At 50.8% G+C, this 22,596-nt stretch overlaps 1 protein-coding gene across 1 annotated transcript; it reads right to left on the minus strand.

The window, feature by feature from the left end:
* Nucleotides 1-12,155: 12,155 nt before the first annotated feature.
* LOC109776363 (uncharacterized) lies at nt 12,156-16,101 on the minus strand. The gene is made up of 3 exons (XM_020319740.4): nt 15,660-16,101; nt 14,286-14,564; nt 12,156-13,552 (listed from the first exon to the last, which is right to left on the minus strand). Exons 1-3 carry the CDS (start codon nt 15,978-15,980, stop codon nt 12,428-12,430), a joined length of 1,725 nt encoding a protein of 574 aa, XP_020175329.1. The 5' UTR covers nt 15,981-16,101; the 3' UTR covers nt 12,156-12,427.
* Between the last annotated feature and the right edge of the window lie 6,495 nt (nt 16,102-22,596).

A 22,596-nucleotide genomic window follows, 5' to 3' on the forward strand; every position in this document is an offset into this window, starting at 1 on the left:
GTTGGGTTATGTGGTGCACCCCTGCAGGGAAGTTTATCTATTCGAATAGCCGTGTCCCTCGGTAAAAAGACGACCCGGAGTTGTACCTTGACCTTATGACAACTAGAACCGGATACTTAATAAAATACACCCTTACAAGTGCCAGATACAACCCGGTGATCGCTCTCTAACAGGGCGACGAGGAGGGGATCGCCGGGTAGGATTATGCTATACGATGATATTTGGAGGACTTCAATCTACTCTCTTCTACATGCTGCAAGATGGAGGCTGCCAGAAGCGTAGTCTTTGACAGGACTAGCTATCCCCCTCTTATTCTGGCATTCTGCAGTTCAGTCCACTGATATGCCCCTTTACACATATACCCATGCATATATAGTGTAGCTCCTTGCTTGCGAGTACTTTGGATGAGTACTCACGGTTGCTTCTCTCCCTCTTTTCCCCCTTTCCTTTCTACCTGGTTGTCGCAACCAGAGGTTGGAGTCCAGGAGCCAGACGCCACCGTCGACGACGACACCTACGGCACTGGAGGTGCCTACTACTACGTGCAGCCTGCTGACGACGACCAGGAGTAGTTAGGAGGATCCCAGGCAGGAGGCCTGCGCCTCGTTCGATCTGTATCCCAGTTTGTGCTAGCCTTCTTAAGGCAAACTTGTTTAACTTATGTCTGTACTCAGATATTATTGCTTCCGCTGACTCGTCTATGATCGAGCACTTGTATTCGAGCCCTCGAGGCCCCTGGCTTGTATTATGATGCTTGTATGACTTATTTATGTTTTAGAGTTGTGTTGTGATATCTTCCTGTGAGTCTCTGATCTTGATCGTACATATTTGCGTGCATGATTAGTGTACGGTCAAATCGGGGGTGTCACAAGTTGGTATCAGAGCCGACTGCCTGTAGGAATCCCCCTTTCCACACTCTTTGGCCGAAGTCGGGTCTAGACATTACAAAAACTTTTACTAACATGGCTGTGTGTCTTACGGGACCACGTCGCCATTTGGTGGTACTAGGATGTTTTACTCCTCGACCTTTACTCTGGGACTCTGAACTCTCTTCTACTCGGGTTAAACGAATTTACTAACTCTAACACTAGGATCCCGTGACTGCATTCACCCCAAAGTTGGATAAGCCATAGTTGTTTCTTAGAATAGTATTTTGAACAATTCACACACTGTCATTTGACTCCTTTGAAACGTCTTTGCTTTCAGATGGAACCCATGAGGCAGGTCGTGCGCCACACGACGGCCATTGGTGCCTCGGGATCACCGGTTGTGCTAACTGAGATGATGACCTATCTGGGTTATCGCTGGCACCCTGAGTACACTGTCTACGAGGAGTACCAGGACTTTAACCAGGAGCAGTACCGTGCCATTGTCCACCTCTACTCGCGGGAGTATGACTCCACTACTGTGCTGCACACCGCTCATGGTGTTGGAGTGACCATCGATATGGTTGTCCACGATGCTGCCTATGCTGCTCTGACACGTCTTCGTGGAGAGTATCGGGAGTTGGACGCCTCCCCTTTCAGGCACATTGCTATCGCATCTGATGTTGGTGCGCAGGGATACTATACTGCTGCCTACTCCACTGTCACCCGAGAGCCCTTCTACCATCAGAACCTGGTTCTGCATGCTGATGGCTGGATCGAGCTAACCGAGCTCTTCGCCACGAGTTGTACACCACCCGTCAGCACTTTTACCGTGCTCTGACGCTGTTGCACCCCTTTGTCCGATCTAAGGAGCTGCCCCGTTCTGCGATCTACCCAGCCAGGACTGTGATGCCCCAGGGTGTCGGCTGGCCAGATGTGGGAGGCCACTCTCCCGCACTTGGACCTCTTCTGCCACCTGAGCGTCAGTTTCTGCACCAGAGTATTCGCGGACCCCAGGTTGCTGACGTGGAGTTCCCGATGCGACACTACCAGCTTTCAGGCTACACCTACCTCCATAGTACCTCTTGGGACTGATGTAGGCTTGCTTGTTAGTGTTAGATGCATTCGCCGCGAGCCTGTGTGCCGCCTATGTTGTTTTAGTCTATGTACCGAACTCTGTGTACTGAACTCTATGTACTGAACTTTATGCATGACCCCTTTTGTAAGTTATGCCGACTATTATGTAGTAGCTATCGTGCTCCTTTCATTATGCATGTTTCATCATGAATGATTCTTGTCTTTGCAAATTTCTCAATGCTGAACTACCCCTGTTATATATTAGCAGGATGGTTAGACCAGGTGGTCGTGGTAGTGGTGGCAATGCTCCACCACCACCTGAGTACATGGCTGGTATGATCCAACAGTTCGAACTGAACCGCCAATCCATGGAAAATATGATGGCTCAGTTTCCTCGCCCCAATATGGACCAGCAACCAACCCCAGTAACTCTGCAGGATTTCATGCGCCTCAATCCAACTGTGTACCGCTGCTCAACTCAGCCTCTGGATGCTGATGACTGGCTCCATGACATCACCTATGAGATGGAGTCTGCCGATATAGCCCCTGCCAGCTATGTCACCTTTGCTTCCTTCTTTCTGAAGGGACCCGCGGCTCAATGGTGGGACAGCCACAGGCGTACTCTGCCAGCTGGAACAATCATCACCTGGCCAGACTTCCAAGCTGCTTTCCGTGCCCGCTTCATTCCTCAGGGAGTCATGGACCGGAAGAAGCGTGAGTTCCGCAACCTCACCCAAGGCAACAAAACTGTTGAAGCTTATCAGCGGGAGTTTCTGGACTTGTCTCGCTATGCTGAAGAGGACATTGCAACTGATGCACGCAGACAGGAGATGTTCCGTGATGGCCTTCAAGCTGACATCAAGCTCGCACTTCTAGTGCATGACTTTGCTGATTTCGCCACCTTGGTGAACAAGGCCATCAATGTCGAAACTGGTCTGCAGGAATACCAGAGCTCTCACAGGCGCAACCGTGACACGGGCTCATCTTCGGGCCCGCCCTCACAGAAGCGTAAGATATGGATCCCGAACAGCATGTACCATCCAAATGCATCTGCCCCAAGGCAGACCTATGCTGCATCTCGTCTGCCTCCACCACCATCTAGGCAGTCAAGACTTCCAGCTCCACCATCCCAAGCTCCTGTTCCCACTCCCAATAATGGCATGTGCTTCAGGTGTGGTCAACCAGGACACCGTGCTAGAGAATGCAACCAGAACCAGAATCAACTGGCCCTTCCAGCAACTGGCCATGGAAGCAACCAGCCCCGCAGCAAGGCCAAGTCTTATGGTCGTGTTCATGCCAACCACGTTGATCTCAATGAAGCTCAAGACCAGCCTGCTACTGTGATGGGTACACTCCTCGTAAATTTAGTACCAGCTTCCGTTTTATTTGATACAGGAGCATCACATTCATTCATATCAGCAGAATTTGCATTCCTGCATGGCATTAAATACGAAGAGATGAACACTCCGCTAGTGGTACACACCCCTGCGGGCCAATGTCAAACCTCTATGGTTAGTCACGACGTTCCTGTTGAAATTGAAGGACTGGAATTTCTTGTCTCTCCCATCGTACTGAAGTCCTGTAGCATTGATCTCATTCTGGGAATGAATTGGTTAAAAGCGCACACTGCTTCAATCGTTTGTGCCACTAAGACCGTCCATCTGCTACACCCTTCAGATGAAATAGTTACTTACCAAGCTCTTCTGGTGCAAAATGCTGAGGCAAGGCTCTATGCATTGATTGCATTGAACGCTGCACCACTCGAGGGCATTGAAAACATTCCCGTCGTGCGTGAATTCCTCGACGTCTTCCCTGAAGAACTTTCAGGGATTCCCCCTGCTAGAGCTGTCGAATTCATCATCGACTTGAAACCAGGCACCACTCCTATAGCCAAGCGACCCTACAAGATGCCGCCGCATGAACTCCTTGAGCTTAAGGAGGAAATCGACAAATCTCTTCGCAAAGGATTCATTCGCCCAAGTTGCTCTCCTTGGGGAGCACCTTCTCTCTTTGTCAAGAAGAAGGATGGGACAAACCGATTAGTTCAAGACTACCGTCCTATAAACCAAGCTACCATTCAGAATAAATACCCTCTTCCTCGGATCAATGGTCTATATGATCAACTGGCGGGTTCATCAGTGTTCTCTAAGCTTGACTTGAGGTTGGGTTACCACCAGATCCGTGTTCGCGAAGAGGATATCCCAAAGACTGCCTTCGTGACTCGATATGGTTCATACGAGTACACCGTCATGTCTTTCGGTTTAACCAATGCTCCAGCCACCTTCTCTCATCTGATGAACTATATATTCATGGATTACCTCGACAAGTTCGTCGTGGTTTATTTGGATGATATCCTGGTATTTTCCAAAAACAAAGAGGAACATGCTGAACATCTTCGTCTTGTGCTGGAAAAGCTACGAGAGCATCAACTATATGCCAAGTTCTCTAAATGTGAATTCTGGCTACCAGAAGTAACCTATCTTGGGCATGTCATCTCTAAGGATGGTATTGCCGTCAACCCTAAACGAGTCCAGGCTATCCTTGATTGGACTCCTCCCAAGAACATTAAGCAAGTCAGAAGTTTTCTCGGTCTCGCCAGCTATTGCCGTCGATTCGTCGAGAACTTCTCCAAGATCGCCAGGCCTCTGACTAACCTGTTGCATAAGGGCGTCAAGTTCCAATGGACAGACAAATGTCAGGAAAGTTTCCAGGCACTCAAAGACAAGTTGACTTCTGCCCCAGTTCTAGCTCCACCTGATATTAAGAAGGACTTCGTCATTTACTGCGACGCTTCCCGTCAAGGATTAGGCTGTGTCCTAATGCAAGACCGCAAAGTGATTGCTTATGCCTCTCGGCAATTGCGCCCTCACGAAGAGAACTACCCAGTTCACGACCTCGAACTTGCTGCTGTCATTCATGCGCTGAAGCAGTGGCGACATTACCTTCTTGGTAATCGTTGCGAGATCTTCACTGACCACCAAAGTCTGAAGTATCTGTTTACTCAGCCAGACCTGAACCTCCGTCAGCAGAGATGGATGGAGCTTGTTGCAGACTTTGACTTGGGTATTTCCTATACGCCAGGCAAGGCTAATGTAATGGCTGATGCCTTGAGCCGCAAGTCTTACTGCAACCACCTCCAGGTTCACAAAGTTCAGCCCTCGCTTGTTGAAGAATTCAGGAAGCTGAACCTCCATGTTGTTCCTCCGGGTGCACTCGCTCCCCCTCCTAAGGAGTTTCGCAAGATGAACCTCCGTGTTGTTTCCCAGGGTTCCCTCAATACCCTGGCCGTCGAACCAGATCTCTTGGACTCCATCAAGAGAATACAGGGATATGACTCTGAAGCCCACAAGATTAAGCGCTACCTTGCAGAAGGAAAGCTCTCATTCTTCACTATTGCTGAAGATGGCACTTTGTACTTCAAGGGCCGCCTAGTGGTGCCATGTGCAGAGAAAAAACTGGATATGACACAGGAAGTTATGAAAGAAGCTCATGATACGCCTCTATGTATCCATCCTAGTAGTACAAAGATGTACCAAGACATCCGTCAGAGATTCTGGTGGTCGAATATGAAGCAAGACATTGCTCGTTATGTTGCTGAGTGTGACGTTTGCCGTCGTATCAAAGCAGAACATCAAAGGCCTGCTGGAACTCTACAACCTATCTCTATTCCTGAATGGAAATGGGACCATGTTGAGATGGACTTCGCCACTGGATTTCCCAAATCACAGAAAGGTAATGATGCTATTCTTGTCGTCATTGACCGGCTTTCCAAAGTTGCACATTTCCTGGCGGTCAAAGAAACGATCACTGCTAGTCAGCTGGCAACGCTCTATATGTCCAGGATTGTTTCACTCCATGGTATTCCATTGGTTATCAGCTCGGACCGTGGCAGCTTATTCACTTCAAGATTCTGGGCAAGTTTCCAAGAAGCTATGGGAACTCATCTGTCATTCAGTACTGCGTTTCATCCTCAGTCGCAAGGGCAAGTTGAACGCGTCAACCAAGTTCTCGAAGACATGCTTCGAGCTTGTGTTATTTCCTTCGGCAAGAAATGGGAGGAATCTCTCCCGTATGCTGAGTTCTCTTATAATAATAGCTATCAAGCTAGTCTAAAGATGGCCCCCTTCGAAGTGTTATATGGACGAAAGTGCCGAACCCCTCTGAACTGGTCAGAAACTGGGGAACATCCACTCTTCGGTCCGGATATTATCCAACATGCCGAAGAACAAGTCCGCATTATTCGTGAGAGTCTCAAGACTGCTCAGTCACGTCAGAAGAGTCGGTATGACCGTCATCATAAAGACATGGTCTATCAACCTGGCGAAAAGGCTTATCTTCGAGTCACACCAATGAAGGGTGCTCACCGCTTTGGAATCAAGGGCAAACTAGCTCCTCGATATATTGGCCCATTCACTATTCTCGAAAGGCATGGAAAAGTGGCATACTAACTGGAGCTTCCGCCGAACCTTTCTCAGGTTCACGATGTGTTCCATGTGTCACAGCTCCGCCGTTGCTTCAAGGACCCAATCCGAGTAGTGGATCATGAAATGCTCGAATTGCAGCAGGACCTCTCCTATAAGGAGCATCCGGTCCGCATTCTCGACCAAGCTGAACGCCGCACACGTCAGAAGGCGATCAAGTTCTTCAAAGTCCAGTGGTCGCACCATTCTGAAGATGAAGCCACTTGGGAACGCGAGGATCGCCTGCGTGATGAATACCCCACCCTTTTTCCTTCTACCTCCTAAATCTCGGGACGAGATTTCTTGTAGTGGAGGAGTTTTGTAACGCCCGGATAATCATGCTACAGTAATCCCACGCTAATGGTGCCACGTCACCACGGTTACTTTGCTAATCTACCGTTAGGTCAAACCGTTTAAAAATTCAAATTCAAATTAATGTCAACGATAAAAGTTTTTCAAAATTTAAAACAAAATGTTCGGGAGGTGCCATATTTTGGATAAGTAAATATGGTGTAATAAACACATTTTTATAAAATGCCTAGATAATTTAAAATAAAATAAAACAGAAAAAAGAAATAAATAAAAGAAATGCAAAACAGAAAACAGAAGAAAAGAAAAGAGAAGCCCCCCCCCCACTGGGACAACTGTGGCCCAGCTGGCCAGCCCAACTGGGCAAAGGCCAAGCCGGCCGGCCCACCCCCACTCTCCCCTTATCCACCCCCCAGCAAACCCTAGCCACCTACCGCACCCCACTCCACCTCGATCCCCCTCTCGCTCTCCCCCCACTCCCCCGATCCAATCGGGGCGACGCCGCCCCGACGACCCCGTCGCCCCGCTCGCCCCCGACGCCCCGCGCCCCCCCGTCGGCCTCGTCCCGACCCCGCCACCTCTCCCCAGCGACCGCGCCGCCCCACTCCTTGACGCCGGCGCCTCGCCTCGTCACCGACCCCGAAGCCGACGGATCGAGCCGCGCCACGCGCCTGGGCGCCGTCGCCGGAGCGCTCCCTCGCCGGCCTGCTTCACCACCGACGCCGTCGTCCCCGTCTCTCCCTCGCGCCCCGCTGCCTTGTCCCCACGACCGCCGGTAAGGCCCAGGCCTCTCCTCCTCTCTCCCCCCTGCCCGCGTCAGCTCCTCGCGCAGTCGTGCACGCGCGCGCCGGCGCGGCCACAACCACGCTCGTCGCCGCACCGTCCCGCTGCTCCCTCGTCCCGTCCGCGCTCACCGCGCGGTGCCGTCGCTGCGGGCGGCGCACCCCCCTCCCCCCCGGCTCCCCCTGCGACCACGCGCGCCCGCCGTGGCCGCGCTCGGCCACTTCCTCCGCCCCGCACGGCGCTCGCCGCTCGCCCCGCCTCCGCCCGTCGTGGCCCTCGTGCCCCGCTGCGGCAGCCCCCTGCCATGGCCACGGCCCCGCCCTCCCCCGGGCAGGCTACAGGCGCCCGTCGCCCACGCCCACGCTCGTGCGCCCGCGCCGCACGCGCGCGCCGCGCCCGCGCCCGCCTGTGGCCCCTGGGCCACTGCCAGGTGGGGCCCCGCGCCCCTGAGCCACTGCCCCTGGGCCTGAACCCCCTATGGGCCACAGACAGGTGGGCCCCCGTGCCCAGAACGTAAACAAAATGATTTAAAAATAAATAAATTAATAAAAATAAATAAATAAAGATAATTAATTAACTTAATTAATCCTGTTAATATTAACTAATTAAGATTAATTAACTTAATAACTAATTAACCTAATTAACTACTATTAATTAGCTAACAGCCCTTGACAGGTGGGACCCACTTGTCAGGTTGACCAGGTCAACGGTCAACGTTGACTGCTGACGTCATGCTGATGCATTAATTAAATTTCGAATTAAATTAATTTATTAAATTCTAAAAATGATTTAAATCTTTAAAATTTAATATAAAAAACCGTAGCTTGGATGGAAAAACTTTGTACATGAAAGTTGCTCAGAACGACGAGACGAATCCGAATACTAGCGAACATGGAACTTTCTGTTGGAAATATGCCCTAGAGGCAATAATAAATGGTTATTATTATATTTCTGTGTTCATGATAATAGTCTATTATTCATGCTATAATTGTATTGTCCGGAAATCGTAATACATGTGTGAATACATAGACCACAACCTGTCCCTAGTAAGCCTCTAGTTGACTAGCTCGTTGATCAACAGATAGTCATGGTTTCCTGACTATGGACATAGGATGTCACTGATAACGGGATCACATCATTAGGAGAATGATGTGATGGACAAGACCCAACCTAAGCATAGCATAAAAGATCGTGTAGTTTCGTTTGCTAGAGCTTTTCCAATGTCAAGTATCTTTTCCTTAGACCATGAGATCGTGCAACTCCCGGATACCGTAGGAGTGCTTTGGGTGTGCCAAACGTCACAACGTAACTGGGTGACTATAAAGGTGCATTACGGGTATCTCCGAAAGTGTCTGTTGGGTTGGCACGGATCAAGACTGGGATTTGTCACTCCGTGTAAACGGAGAGGTAACTCTGGGCCCACTCGGTAATGCATCATCATAATGAGCTCAATGTGACTAAGGCGTTAGTCACGGGATCATGCATTGCGGTACGAGTAAAGAGACTTGCCGGTAACGAGATTGAACAAGGTATTGGGATACCGACGATCGAATCTCGGGCAAGTAACATACCGATTGACAAAGGGAATTGCATACGGATTGATTGAATCCTCGACACCGTGGTTCACCCGATGATATCATCGTGGAACATGTGGGAGCCAACATGGGTATCCAGATCCCGCTGTTGGTTATTGACCGGAGAGGCGTCTCGGTCATGTCTGCATGTCTCCCGAACCCGTAGGGTCTACACACTTAAGGTCCGGTGACGCTAGGGTTGTAGAGATATATGTATGCGGAAACCCGAAAGTTGTTCGGAGTCCCGGATGAGATCCCGGACGTCACGAGAGGTTCCGGAATGGTCCGGAGGTGAAGAATTATATATAGGAAGTCCAGTTTTGGCCACCGGGAAAGTTTCGGGGGTTATCGGTATTGTACCGGGACCACCGGAAGGGTCCCGGGGGTCCACCGGGTGGGGCCACCTGTCCCGGAGGGCCCCGTGGGCTGAAAGTGGAGGGGAACCAGCCCCTAGTGGGCTGGGGCGCCATCTTGGGCCTCCCCCCCATGCGCCTAGGGTTGGGAACCCTAGGGGGGGAGTTCCCCCTTGCCTTGGGGGGCAAGGCAACCCCTTCCCCCTTTGGCCGCCGCCCCCCCTTGGAGATCCCATCTCCTAGGGCTGCGCACCCCCCTTGGGGGCCTATATAAAGGGGGGGAGGGAGGGCAGCACACTACAGCCTTTGGCGCCTCCCTCCTCCCCTGCAACACCTCTCTCTCTCGCGCAGAAGCTCGGCGAAGCCCTGCCGGAGAGCCGCTACATCCACCACCACGCCGTCGTGCTGTTGGATCTCCATCAACCTCTCCTCCCCCCTTGCTGGATCAAGAAAGGAGGAGACGTCGCTGCACCGTACGTGTGTTGAACGCGGAGGTGCCGTACGTTCGGCACTCGGTCATCGGTGATTTGGATCACGGCGAGTACGACTCCGTCATCCACGTTCATTGGAACGCTTCCGCTCGCGATCTACAACGGTATGTAGATGCACTCCCTTCCCCTCGTTGCTAGTAGACTCCATAGATGCATCTTGGTGAGCGTAGGAAAATTTTAAAATTATGCTACGATTCCCAACACTTTCCCCCTCCGGTCCGTCTGTCCGAAAATGCGAAACATCGGGAATACTTTCCCGGATGTTCCCCCCCTTCGCCGGTACCACCTACTGCCGCGTTAGGGCACACCTAGCACCGCTCATTGTCATGTCACGCATCGTCATGCTTATGTTTGCATTGTATTTACTGTTTCTTCCCCCCTCTTCTCTCCGGTAGACTACGAGACCGACGCTGCTGCTGCCCAGTTCGACTACGGAGTTGACGACCCCTCCTACTTGCTAGAGCAACCAGGCAAGCCCCCCCTTGATCACCAGATATCGCCTATTCTTCTCTATACTGCTTGCATTAGAGTAGTGTAGCATGTTACTGCTTTCCGTTTATCCTATCCTGATGCATAGCCTGTCCTTGCTTCTCCTGTTGTTACCTTTACCTGCAATCCTACATGCTTAGTATAGGATGCTAGTTTTCCATCAGTGGCCCTACATTCTTGCCCGTCTGCTGTGCTATACTATCGGGCCGTGATCACTTGGGCGGTGATCACAGGTATATATTTATATACTATATACATGACACCTGTGGTGACTAAAGTCGGGTCGGCTCGTAGGAGTACCCGCAAGTGGATCTTTGTGGCGGAGCGACAGGGCAGGTTAAGACCACCTAGGCGAGAGGTGGGCCTGGCCCTGGACGGCGTCCGCGGTTACTTCAACATAACACGCTTAACGAGTTCTTGGTATTTGATCTAAGTCTGGCCATTTGGTATATACGCACTATCAGCTACGCGGGAACAGTTATGGGCACTCGATGTCGTGGTATCAGCCGAAGCGTTCGTGACGTCAGCGACTGAGTGGCGCGCGCCGGATTGGACTGGAACGCCACTAGGCTAGGTCTGCTTCCGGCCGCGTTCGCAACGTGCAGGTGTGCAATGGGCGATGGGCCCAGACCCCTGCGCCATAGGATTTAGACCGGCGTGCTGACCTCTCTGTTGTGCCTAGGTGGGGCTGCGACGTGTTGATTTTCCGAGGCCGGGCATGACCCAGAAAAGTGTGTCCGGCCAAATGTGATCGAGCGTGTTGGGTTATGTGGTGCACCCCTGCAGGGAAGTTTATCTATTCGAATAGCCGTGTCCCTCGGTAAAAGGACGACCCGGAGTTGTACCTTGACCTTATGACAAGTAGAACCGGATACTTAATAAAGTACACCCTTACAAGTGCCAGATACAACCCGGTGATCGCTCTCTAACAGGGCGACGAGGAGGGGATCGCCGGGTAGGATTATGCTATACGATGCTACTTGGAGGACTTTAATCTACTCTCTTCTACATGCTGCAAGATGGAGGCTGCCAGAAGCGTAGTCTTCGACAGGACTAGCTACCCCCCTCTTATTCTGGCATTCTGCAGTTCAGTCCACTGATATGCCCCTTTACACATATACCCATGCATATGTAGTGTAGCTCCTTGCTTGCGAGTACTTTGGATGAGTACTCACGGTTGCTTCTCTCCCTCTTTTCCCCCTTTCCTTTCTACCTGGTTGTCGCAACCAGAGGTTGGAGTCCAGGAGCCAGACGCCACCGTCGACGACGACACCTACGGCACTGGAGGTGCCTACTACTACGTGCAGCCCGCTGACGACGACCAGGAGTAATTAGGAGGATCCCAGGCAGGAGGCCTGCGCCTCGTTCGATCTGTATCCCAGTTTGTGCTAGCCTTCTTAAGGCAAACTTGTTTAACTTATGTCTGTACTCAGATATTATTGCTTCCGCTGACTCGTTTATAATCGAGCACTTGTATTCGAGCCCTCGAGGCCTCTGGCTTGTATTATGATGCTTGTATGACTTATTTATGTTTTAGAGTTGTGTTGTGATATCTTTCTATGAGTCCCTGATCTTGATCGTACACATTTGCATGCATGATTAGTGTACGGTCAAATCGGGGGCGTCACACTAACGATTTGTCGCTGTAGCCAAAACTCTGTGACAAATGTGATCACACATCGCCACCCACGCGAACAGGTTAGAGAGGTCACCGTCGTATAGATGCGTGAAAGATAAGGCAGCCATTAGCTAGTTTCACAGGTCATCAACAATAGTACTTACTTGACGACAATAACACTTGCAGACACAGTAGTCACACAGACGATGGATAGCAATCACTAGTGCACTAACAGGTGAAGAAAAGAGCTAACACTAACTGTACGGTCTCCTGCAGCAAAACGAGAAATCCGACAAATACGAAATCCCTCGTGAATGCACGAATTGGTTCCATAGCTGTTTCGCTCATCGATCATATACACATGCTGCTCCACGAGCAATCAACGGCCCTGGCTAGCAGCTGGGCTTTTATCGCCCGAACCAGCCTCTCTGGGCAGGCTGCGCATCAGTGTCGTTCATCAGCTTGTCGAGCACCACGTTCAGGTCCACATTCTGACCGTTCTCTGTCAGCCTGCGCACAGTCGCCCTCACTTGCTCCTTCGAGAACCCCATCGTCGAAACCTTGTCCACCACGTCGTCCACCGCCACCCTGTTGCCGGACGAGGCACTCGGGGTTGAGCTCACTGGCGCTGCTTGGGGCAGTATTTGAGCTGTAGGGAGCTTGCCGTAGTTGCCACTTCCAGCGGAGGAGGGGCCAGTGGGGGCAAAGGGTGAAGGCGGGTTCATTCCAGCATTAGCACCGTGAGACGGAGACCCACTGTTGTATCCGTACTGCTCAGGAAAACCGCCTCCTCCCTGCTGTTTGTATCCAGCATTGTAGGGCGGAGGTGGACCAGAGTTAGGCCTGACAGATGGAGGCTCGTACATGCCAGGGTTTGGCCCATAGAAAGGAGGAACAGGTCCACTGGGTGGTGGCATGTAAGGGGACGGCGGGCGGACATTCGGGGGGTAGCTCTGAGCAGGAGGCCCATAAGGTGCTGCTTCTTCTGGCTGATGGGGCAAGGGTGCGGCTGGAGTTTGGGGGTTAACACTTAAAGGTGGCGGAGGTTGAGAATATGGAGCATACTGAGGCGGGTGCTGATAATGCTGTGGTGCTGCTGGAGGTGCTTGTAGCTGCGAAGCTGGTGGTGCTTGATATTGCTGGTGTGCAGCCTCTGTTGTCTGTGTGGATGGGGGATAGTAGGATTCCTGCGATATGGTCGGCACAGATGGAGCAGGTGCGACTGATTGCATTTGAGGATGCGGTAAATGGCCTTGGAATTGCGGCGGAGGTTGGTTGTGAACCATTGGTGGAGGTGGCGCATTTGGAGCAGGAAGGGCAGGCAGTCCCGTTGGTTGGGAAGGAGGATAGGCTTGATGCTGTGGTTGAACAGTTGGCTGGGGCGCAGTCAGCTGCTGCCTTGAGTCCACCTGCCCAGCACTGGCATTTTCTGACTCAACATCCTCTGCTTTAGATACTTGAAGCTTCGTAAGTTGAACCTGGGCCTCAACAATTTCCTGCTTGTCACGCAAAATCTGCACACCTGCTTGAACCTGCGAGAAGTGCATACATAATTAGTCTAGCTGTCAAGAAACACTGGCGATAGTACAAAATAAATTAATACAAATATGTGTCCAGGGAGCAAATAAGTACAAATAAGCACCAAATATAGAAATCTTCCTACAATGTCTCAGAAAATCACATCACAATATGAAGGTACAAAACATTCCTCGTGATTAACTACCACCACACTAGGTGAAGGTATGTAAAACCACTAGATGAAGGGAGCTGAAGGAAACTCAAAAGTGAAAACTAACGATGAAACTTAGGTCAGGTAACTTATGTATTATAGGCAATTATGAAATATATAGTCCTTAAATAGACAAATAAACTGCAAACTATCAACAAGATGTGGCCTAGCTGGACAAATGACCAGGAATAATAAAATCCACTATGACATGACGGAGTATATAATCAATAGATTTCAGAGCTGCACATTCCTATTTGTATACAAAATACAAAATCAGCCGACAAGCTTCAGTTAAAAAATAGGATCAAATATTAAATAAGACAAACATCATATATAGATGAGCTAAAGAAAAAACAAAGACTATTGATACTCAATAATAAATCAGGTTCTTTCTCATCTTGATTATTCCAACCAGAAAGCAATTTATTGCGATACGGTAAGCATGATCCTTTATCTACCAATAAAAGAAAGAACAAGGAGAGGAGGGAATCAAGGGAAGATATTCACTTGCAGAGAGGAGTTGGAATAAAGCTTACCTCCCGCAGTGTGTTCTCAAATTGCCTCAGTTTTCCATCAGTGCTGCCATTGTAGTTACCAACTGTTAACTTCAGCTCGCCAACAGAGTCCTCAAGATGGTGTGTTCTGCCCTCCAGCTGTGCAAGTCTGGAGCTTACACCTTCCATTGCATGTAGCAAGTTATCAGCATATTTCTTCATGGTGCGGTCAATATCTGCTATGGTGACTGCATTGAAGTTGCTCCTTTCTTCTTCATGACTAACTTTCTTCAGCACACGAGGCTCCATCATAGCAGCACTCTTTGCATGGTAAAAGAAATTAAGCATATTAATTATCACAAGGAAAGAGAAAAACAGTGAGGTGATATGAAGTGATAACAATCATCGCATCACAACAAAGCCAGCAACTGGCTGCCGGATTTCGTCCCGTCCATAGCGCTTCGGAAATTTAAAAACGTCTTGGATTGGTTATTAATATCGCATACAGCTAGAGAAGTATACGGTGAATGGGTACATAAGATCCCTGTGTGCCTGTGTTAATTCTTATACTCAATCAGTTGCCAATTGTATTGCATACCCTACCACTGTGCGCATAAGAAAAATGTTGAAAAACATAGTAATAACTTTGCATGCACAGATATAACATGGAACATGCTGGAGCTGGACTGCCCACTAAGATTGGTGGAATAATTAAGGACATGGCCAAATGGTCCATCCTGCAGTTCTGGAGATACCTGTTTGCTGCTGCCTAACTATCTCTTTAACCCATGATTAAAACTATCACACACATGCACACTTTTGTCATAGTTACCATAAATGCAGCTCATGGAATTGGGCCAAAGGACATGGATTCATGATGTGCATGTGCCACTACAATTTTTCTTCCAAATTGCACGGGGAACATCTTAAGCACGCACACAAATGCAAAGTTGAATAACTTGGTTAGGTGGCAGACCATATTTAGTTTGCTATATACACCCCCACTAAAGTGATGTTGTGTATTCGTTGAACATCAACCGATTTAGGTACATCAATATGAGGCATAAATCAGCCGACCATAAAGAGCATAAATCAGCATCAAGTTGCAAACGTAGGGCCATTGCAAGAGCAGCATCTGCAACCATCCTAATTCCTAAAAGTAACTACAAAAACCTATGACATACTGTCATGGATATGCATCAGCTTTCTCACAAGCATCGGAACCACAACTACTAGGCCTACTTTTCCCTTTTCTATCTGAATCACATAGTGCCAAAAGGGCAAGCACAGCGATTCGATTTATGGACGTAACGGAATTCTTCGACCGAGCAGACCAACACTAGCTAGCAAATACCAGTGTCCACGAATAGATCTATGAACAGCAGTGTCGGACTGAAGGTGGCCAAGTATTATTACCTTAAGTTTGGGGGACGAGGCATTGGCGTCGAGCGACCCCCAAGCGTTCGCCGCGGCCGGGGCAGGGGCCGCCGGGGCTACGGCGGCGGCGGTGCGGATGGGTTGGAAGTCGTAGCTGGGCACCATCACCTCCTCCGTGGCACTGGCGCCGCGGCGCGCGTGGAGGTCGTGGCTCACCACCGCGTCGTCCTCTTGCGGGTTGGGGCCCATCAGATCGAACAGCTGGCCGCCGCCGTTGCTGCCACCGGAGGGAGGCGACGATGCCGCGCCCGCCGCCGCGAGCCCGAGGATCTGCTTGTCCATGAACTGCGACGCGTTCATCGCGATCGGGATTTGGGCGGAGCTGGCTGGCTGGTGACGGAAGGGGAGGGGTAGGAGGCAATCTATCAAGGTCGGTGGGATTTGTTTCCCGGATGGAGAAGACTGCGACTCCTGCGAGTAAACGACGAAGTCCTGGTTGGGCCCGAGCAGGCGAGCCCCGCGTTCTCGTTTCGGTGGGCTGTATTATAAGGTGAGCCGTAGTTCCGTTCTCGGCCCAGGTTAATTGCGGGCCAGAAGGAATCGGTATAAGTGTGTGGAGGCCCGAGCCTGGCCCAGCCTAACAGAGAGGGGTGGTGCGGCCGGCGGTTTGGTGACGGCGGCCAACGCCCAACGACGACGGGAATCGTCGAAGCTGCCTCGCGCACCCCTGCCAGCGCCACCGATCCTCCTCCCGTCGCTCTGCTCGTCATTCGCCACGGCTGCTACCTGTCGTCTCCTGAAGTCATGATCGCAGCGGACTAGTAATTCTCACGAGTAGTATCAGACTATCAGTTTCCTCCGCTGCAGATTACTTCGTCGTCCCTACCTCACAGTTGTGTGCAGTGAATCGACAAGAAGTCCTGAATCGTTTCCTTTTCTGGGTAGTTGCTCATGTGGAGCGTTCTCTAAGTTTGAGACACCATCATTGATTCGATTCTTTATAGATTGGCTTAATTCTATTTGACTGTTCAATGGCAGCATACTTCCTTCAGACATTTCTTTCACATGATACTCCATATAGAGAGAGGGCTGCCTGCGCCTGGAAATGGTTGGCCTCCAATTTCATTACAGACTTAGGCAACTAGCCCAATTTACTGGTGATTTCGAACATCAAGAGTGAACCTCCAATGTGTCCTCTTTCTTGTGGTGTAGACTGCATGTGTGGCCTTGAACACTCCACAAGACTCCCCAAAATTCTTCAATTGCTGTGAATGTGAAGCGTCTAGTGTACTCCCTTTTACCGATCAGTAACATAATACAAATGTCTGTGAAGTAGTGAAATAAAAAGTCTTATACAAGTTTACAGAGGAAGTAATTGTTTTTCACTTCTCTATTCCTTTCTTCTCATTTTGATTTCATGAGTATTTCATATTTCCTTTGTGTTATGTTACTGATCTTTTTGAGAGCATTTTCTGCATTGTTTATAATGTGGTAAGGCGAGCACTAACTACTCTGATGCCTAAGCGACGCCTAAGCACTTAAAGCGGACATAATTGCAAGGTGCTGCCAGGCAGCCTAGCCATCTAACCGTCCGACGCGGGACAGCTTATAAAAAATGGTTTAATGTCCATTTTCATTGTACCACTTCTCATTGATGTCTTTAACGGTTACCATGATCCTGTTACCTGATGGTACCAGATTGATAAGAAGGGATGGTTAGTACCAAGGCATGTTTCTTCCCCCTCCTTCAACCAAGTCACACGAGAGCTGTTTGGCGGGCTTGAAGGAATTATATTCAACAACTGAAGAAAGATGATGGAGCTTGATGTTCTATCCCCTCTGATATGGAACGTATGGCCGCCTCCTATTTTAAGGAGGTATATACAAAAGACCCTACGCTACCGCATGCGGTGGGTCTGGACTACATTATACCCAAGGTAACTGATGGTATAAATAATAAACTTGAGTCCCCTTTTTCTAAGAAGGAAATTTCTGATGCTCTATTCTAGATAGGGCCGTTGAAAGCACCAGGCCCTGATGGGTTCCCGGCGCAGTTTTTTCAACGAGACTGGCTAGTCCTAAAAGAGGATGTTATTGCGGCTGTGCAATTTTTTTTAAATAGGGTCTATGCCGGCAGGTGTAAATGACACCGTGATTGTGTTGATCCTGAAGGTGCCACACCCAGCTTGCCTAGAGGACTTTCAACCAATCAGCCTGTGTAATGTGAAGTACATGGTGGTGGTGTCAAAGTGTTTGGTTAATAGGCTCCGACCTTTTTTGAGTGACCTCATTTCTGAAAATCAAAGTGCATTCATTCCAAGGCGACTTATTTCTGATAATTCAATCATAGCCTTTGAGTAGGACAGACCCAGTGCATAGAAGCTCCCACACATGGTGGGGTCTGGGAGGGATTATAGGAACCTGCTAGTCTTACCCCTGCGAAGTGCAATGCAGAGAGGCTGGTTCGAACCCAGGACCTCTTGGTACAAGTGGGGAGGACTTCACCACTGCGCTAGGCCTGCCCTCTAATAATAGCCTTTGAGTGCATTCATTATATTCAGTCGTTGAAGGAAGGTGCTCCAGATTTCTGTGATTATAAGTTGGATCTTTCCAAAGCTTACGACCATGTTGATTGGGACTTTTTAGAGAAGGCCCTCCTTAAGTGGGGTTTCTCTCAGCTTTGGGTTTCTCATGTAATGGCTCGCGTTCGCTCTGTTAAGTTCCATGGGAAGCTGTTGGAATCTTTTTCTCCATCCAGCCTCAGGCAAGGTGATCCATTATCCCCGTTTCTATTCTTATTTGTTGATGATGCCTTGTCTGCTTTGGTTAGTAAGGCAATAGTGGAGGAGGGTTTAGTACTTGTGCAAATTTGCCGGAGGGCATCACATGTATCCCATCTGCTATTTGCTGATGATTCACTTCTGTTCTTTCGAGCTTCCGCTCAGCAGGCTTTAGTGGTGAAAGGTTTTTTTAACACTTATGCAACGTCGACGAGGTAACTTATTAACCCTTCAAAGTGTTTCATTCTTTTCCCTAAAAAATGATCAGCGTTGTTATTAATGAGGTGAAGTCTATCTTGGAAGTCTCTCAAGAGGTTCTTGATCCAAAGTACTTGGGGCTCCCTGTCCCAGATGGATGGACGCACAAGGGTCGTTTTAAATCGATCTTGGAGAGACTCAGTAAAACACTGGTGGATTGGAGTGAACAATATATGTCTTCTGGAAGCAAGGATATTCTAATCAAGTCTGTTTCTCAAGCAATCCCGACGTATGTTATAAGTGTATTTCGACTTCCAGCCTCAGTGTGTGATGAGATGACTCGTTTAATGCGGCAATATTAGTGGGGTGTTGAGAGAGATAAAATGAAAATGTCTTGGTTGAGTTGGGATAAGATGATCATGCCAAAATCAAAAAGGTGACATGGGATTCCGAGATATGCGTGCGTTCAGTCAATCCTTGTTGGCCAAATAGGCTTGGCGCCTATTGGAGTCCCCGGATAGTTTATGTGCATGTCTTCTCCGTGCAAAATATTATCTCAGGCCTTCTTTGGTTCATAGGTAGGAAAATCGTAGGAATAGGAAAGTCATAGGAAATGAGATGACATGTATCTCAAATCCTATGAGTAGGAATAGGAAAGGAGATGCCCTTTGATTCACATCATAGGATTTTTTCCATTGAGTCTACGCTAATGTTTATTTTCCTATGAAATTTGGAGGATAGGAAGATTTCCTTCATAAGAATAGGATTCCATTCCTACAAACCAAAGGGCTCGAAAGGAATTTTCCTATAGAAATCCTATCCTATGAAATTCCTACAAGATTCCTCTAAACCAAAGGAGGCCTCAATGGGAACTTGATGGATACGGTTTTTTTTCTGGCGATACTTCTGCGGTGTGGCGGGTATTGAGCATGGTCTTGAATTGCTAAAAAAGACTTATTTGGAGGGTGGGTAATGGTGTTCAGATTCGTACTTGGAGAGACTCATGGATCCCTTGTGGTCGTTCCTTCAAACCCGTTACCCCAAAGAGAAACTGTCGGCTGAATCGTGTTTCTGACTTTATGGACGAGAATGGTAATTGGAATATACGTTTACTAAATGAGCACTTCTGGCATATGGATGTGTTGCAAATTTAAGAGATTCGCACTTCACTGCGGCAACTTAATGATTTCGTTGCCTGGCAGTCGGAGAAGAGTGCGATTCACGGTGAAAAGTGCCTATCATCTGGCTATGCAAAATCATGAGGAGACCTATTCTTCGGGTGCTTCTAGTGCTCAACCTGATGGTACAAAACCGATTTGGAGTTTTATTTGGCAAGCAAACGTCCCACAGAAAATGAAAGTGATGGCTTGGAAAGCGGCAATGGGTGCTCAGGCTACATTTAAATGCATGCAATGTAGACATCTTCATACTCGCAGCATGCCCACTGTGCGGTGGCGAAGATGAGAGCTCTTTCCACACCTTGGTGTCGTGTACAGTAGCAGTGCAACTATGGGAAGGCATGCAGACGATCTGGCCGCTCCCAAACAACGAAAAGCTTATTGATTCTGGGCAGCTATGGCTGCGAACATTTCACAACATCAAAATCTTTGACCAAAGATCATAGAGTATGTAGCAACTCACCTGCGGGTACAACAGTCTCACCAGAGTTTGAAATGAGCGAGCCGTTGGCGACTGGGTCGGGCGACCGTGAGGGCGACGTGCTCGCGCCGACGGGGGCAGAGATGGCGGATGGCTGGCAGCTGGTCCCTCGGGGAGCGGGGGGCTCGCCAAGGCGTGGCCCCTCTCCTGCCTTGGCGGCGCCGACGGGGGAGGTGTCAGGGCCGCGGGGCAGCTGGTTCTGGGCGCTCGCGGGGGCAGATTCGGAGGAGGAGAGTGAAGCGGAGGGTGCGGAAGCGGAGGACAGAAGGACGGCGCCGGCGGGGCCGACAGTCAGCGACTTCGTGGCTTTTGCTGCGGCTTCACGGCCGGGCGCGTCGGGCCGGCGTCGAAGGTTTGCGCCGGGGGGCAGGGCCACCGTGCGCTGGCGGCTTGGGTGTGGGGACCATCGTTGCCGGATAGTGGGAATGCGGCGGTGACGGCGGCATGTGCAATCAGGACCAAGACGGTGGGTCTTCTGGCCAGCTTGGGCGCGGCGTCGGCGTCGGAGGGCGACTCGGAGTGGCCGTGCCTGGCCCGGTCCTCACCTCGTCGGGCGGCGGTGGCGCTGGAGGCGCCGGCGGCCGAGGGGATCGGGGAGGGGGCAACCCCGGCTCTGGGGCTTAGGGTTCCTGGAACTGGGCCACGGGCCGTGCAGGGCCAGCGTGGGGCGAGGCCCACCATGGCGGACCAGGGCCCAGAGTGCGCGGGGACGCCCAATAAGGCTGTGGTGTCGGGGGGAGTGACGGCTCGGCCTGCAGAGGGTTGCGCGAGGCCCGGCCCACCCAGCCCACCTCCTAGGCCAGTGCCTGGCTATAAATGGGTGAGGAAGGGCAGCCGGGAGCCCTGGTTAGGGTTTCCCGCTGCCACTCGCGACGTGCGGCGCTGGGCTCACTCGGCTAGGCGTATCCAGTTAGCTCCACCACCTTCTCCTCTCGTCATCTCGTACGCGGCGGCGGTGATGGGGGATTGACGGGCTGAGAAGAGGTCGATGGAGGCGGCGGATCTGGAGGCGGAGCGCAAGAGGGAGCAGGATCTGCGCGAGAAGGCGAAGCGAGCGATGCGTGGGCGATTCGAAGACAGAGACAAGAGGGAGGCGCGGGGCGCGGCGCAGGAGCAGAAGGGGCGCGAGGGGTATTGGGGCCCCCTCCCCAATGGTGGATCCAGCAACAGCAAGATAAGAAGAAGAAGAAGAAGAAGGCCGCCCAGCGACGGCGAGAGCTGGAGCGCAAGACGGTGGAGCATCCCTACTGCGGAGGGGGTCATGGGGACCCTCTTGCCAAGAAACAGAGGGCGGCGGCAGAGCCGCTCGCGGTGGCGATGCCATCTTCCGCCAAAGGGACGGCGGGGGAGCCCATCCCGGTGGAAGATGTGCCGGATGTGGAGTGCTTCAAGTGTGGCAGGCTCGGGCACTATCAATCCAAGTGCACCTTCAAGCCCCTCTGTGTCCTGTGCAAGGAAGAGGGCCACACCTCTGCCAACTGCCCAACACGCGGCAAGGCGCCCAAGTTGCAGATCATGGGCAGTGCGATCTCGGGAGAAGGCTTTTTCTGCCTTGAGTTTGCAGAAGACGCAGAGGAGGAGAGGCCTGGAGATCAGAAGGTGGCAAATGCGGCGATTCTTTCGGCGGATCCGGGCAAGTTGAACCTCCGTATTCTTCAACAAGAGCTCAAGACCATTGTCACAGGTGAGTGGGATTGGCAGGTGACGCAGGTAGGCAATGACGACTTTCTGGTGGTTTTTCCCTCGGTGGATCTACTTCACATGGCAAGGACTAGTGGGAAGCTGTTCCTTCCTTCTCATGACATCACCGCAAGGGTGCGGGACAGGCTGCATGAGGTGATTCAGCCCATGGCCATGCCAGAAGTATGGGTAAAGCTTCACGGCATTCCCCAGAAGCATCGTAGAGAGGAGAGGATCAAAGAAGGCTTTAAGATGTTGGGGCGGCCGATTGTGGTGGATGAGCTTTCACTCATTCGGTTGGGGCCGGTGAGGATGAAGTTGGCTTGCAAGACACCAGAGAAACTGAACGGTGCGGTTGAAGTTTGGTTTAACAGTGAGGGCTACCAGATTAAGGTGGAGGTTGAGCGCCCGCGCCAGCGTGGGGGCGGGGGTGGTTTTGGTGGTGCTGGGGTGGGGGATTCTGATGCGCCCCACCCTCCCCCACCGTTCAAGCCAAGTGGGTCTGGCCCTGCGGCCCCCAATGCGGGCAAGGGCAAGGCGGATGCTGCGGAAGGAAGCAAGGAGGCTACAGGCCAGCCGCGGCAGGAAGCGGGGCGGGATGTGGTGATGGGGGGTCAAGATGATGAGCAGGAAGACAACATGCATGGCACATCTATTGA

The sequence above is a fragment of the Aegilops tauschii genome, chromosome 1, assembly GCF_002575655.3.
Source record: "Aegilops tauschii subsp. strangulata cultivar AL8/78 chromosome 1, Aet v6.0, whole genome shotgun sequence".
Taxonomy (NCBI): domain Eukaryota; kingdom Viridiplantae; phylum Streptophyta; class Magnoliopsida; order Poales; family Poaceae; genus Aegilops; species Aegilops tauschii.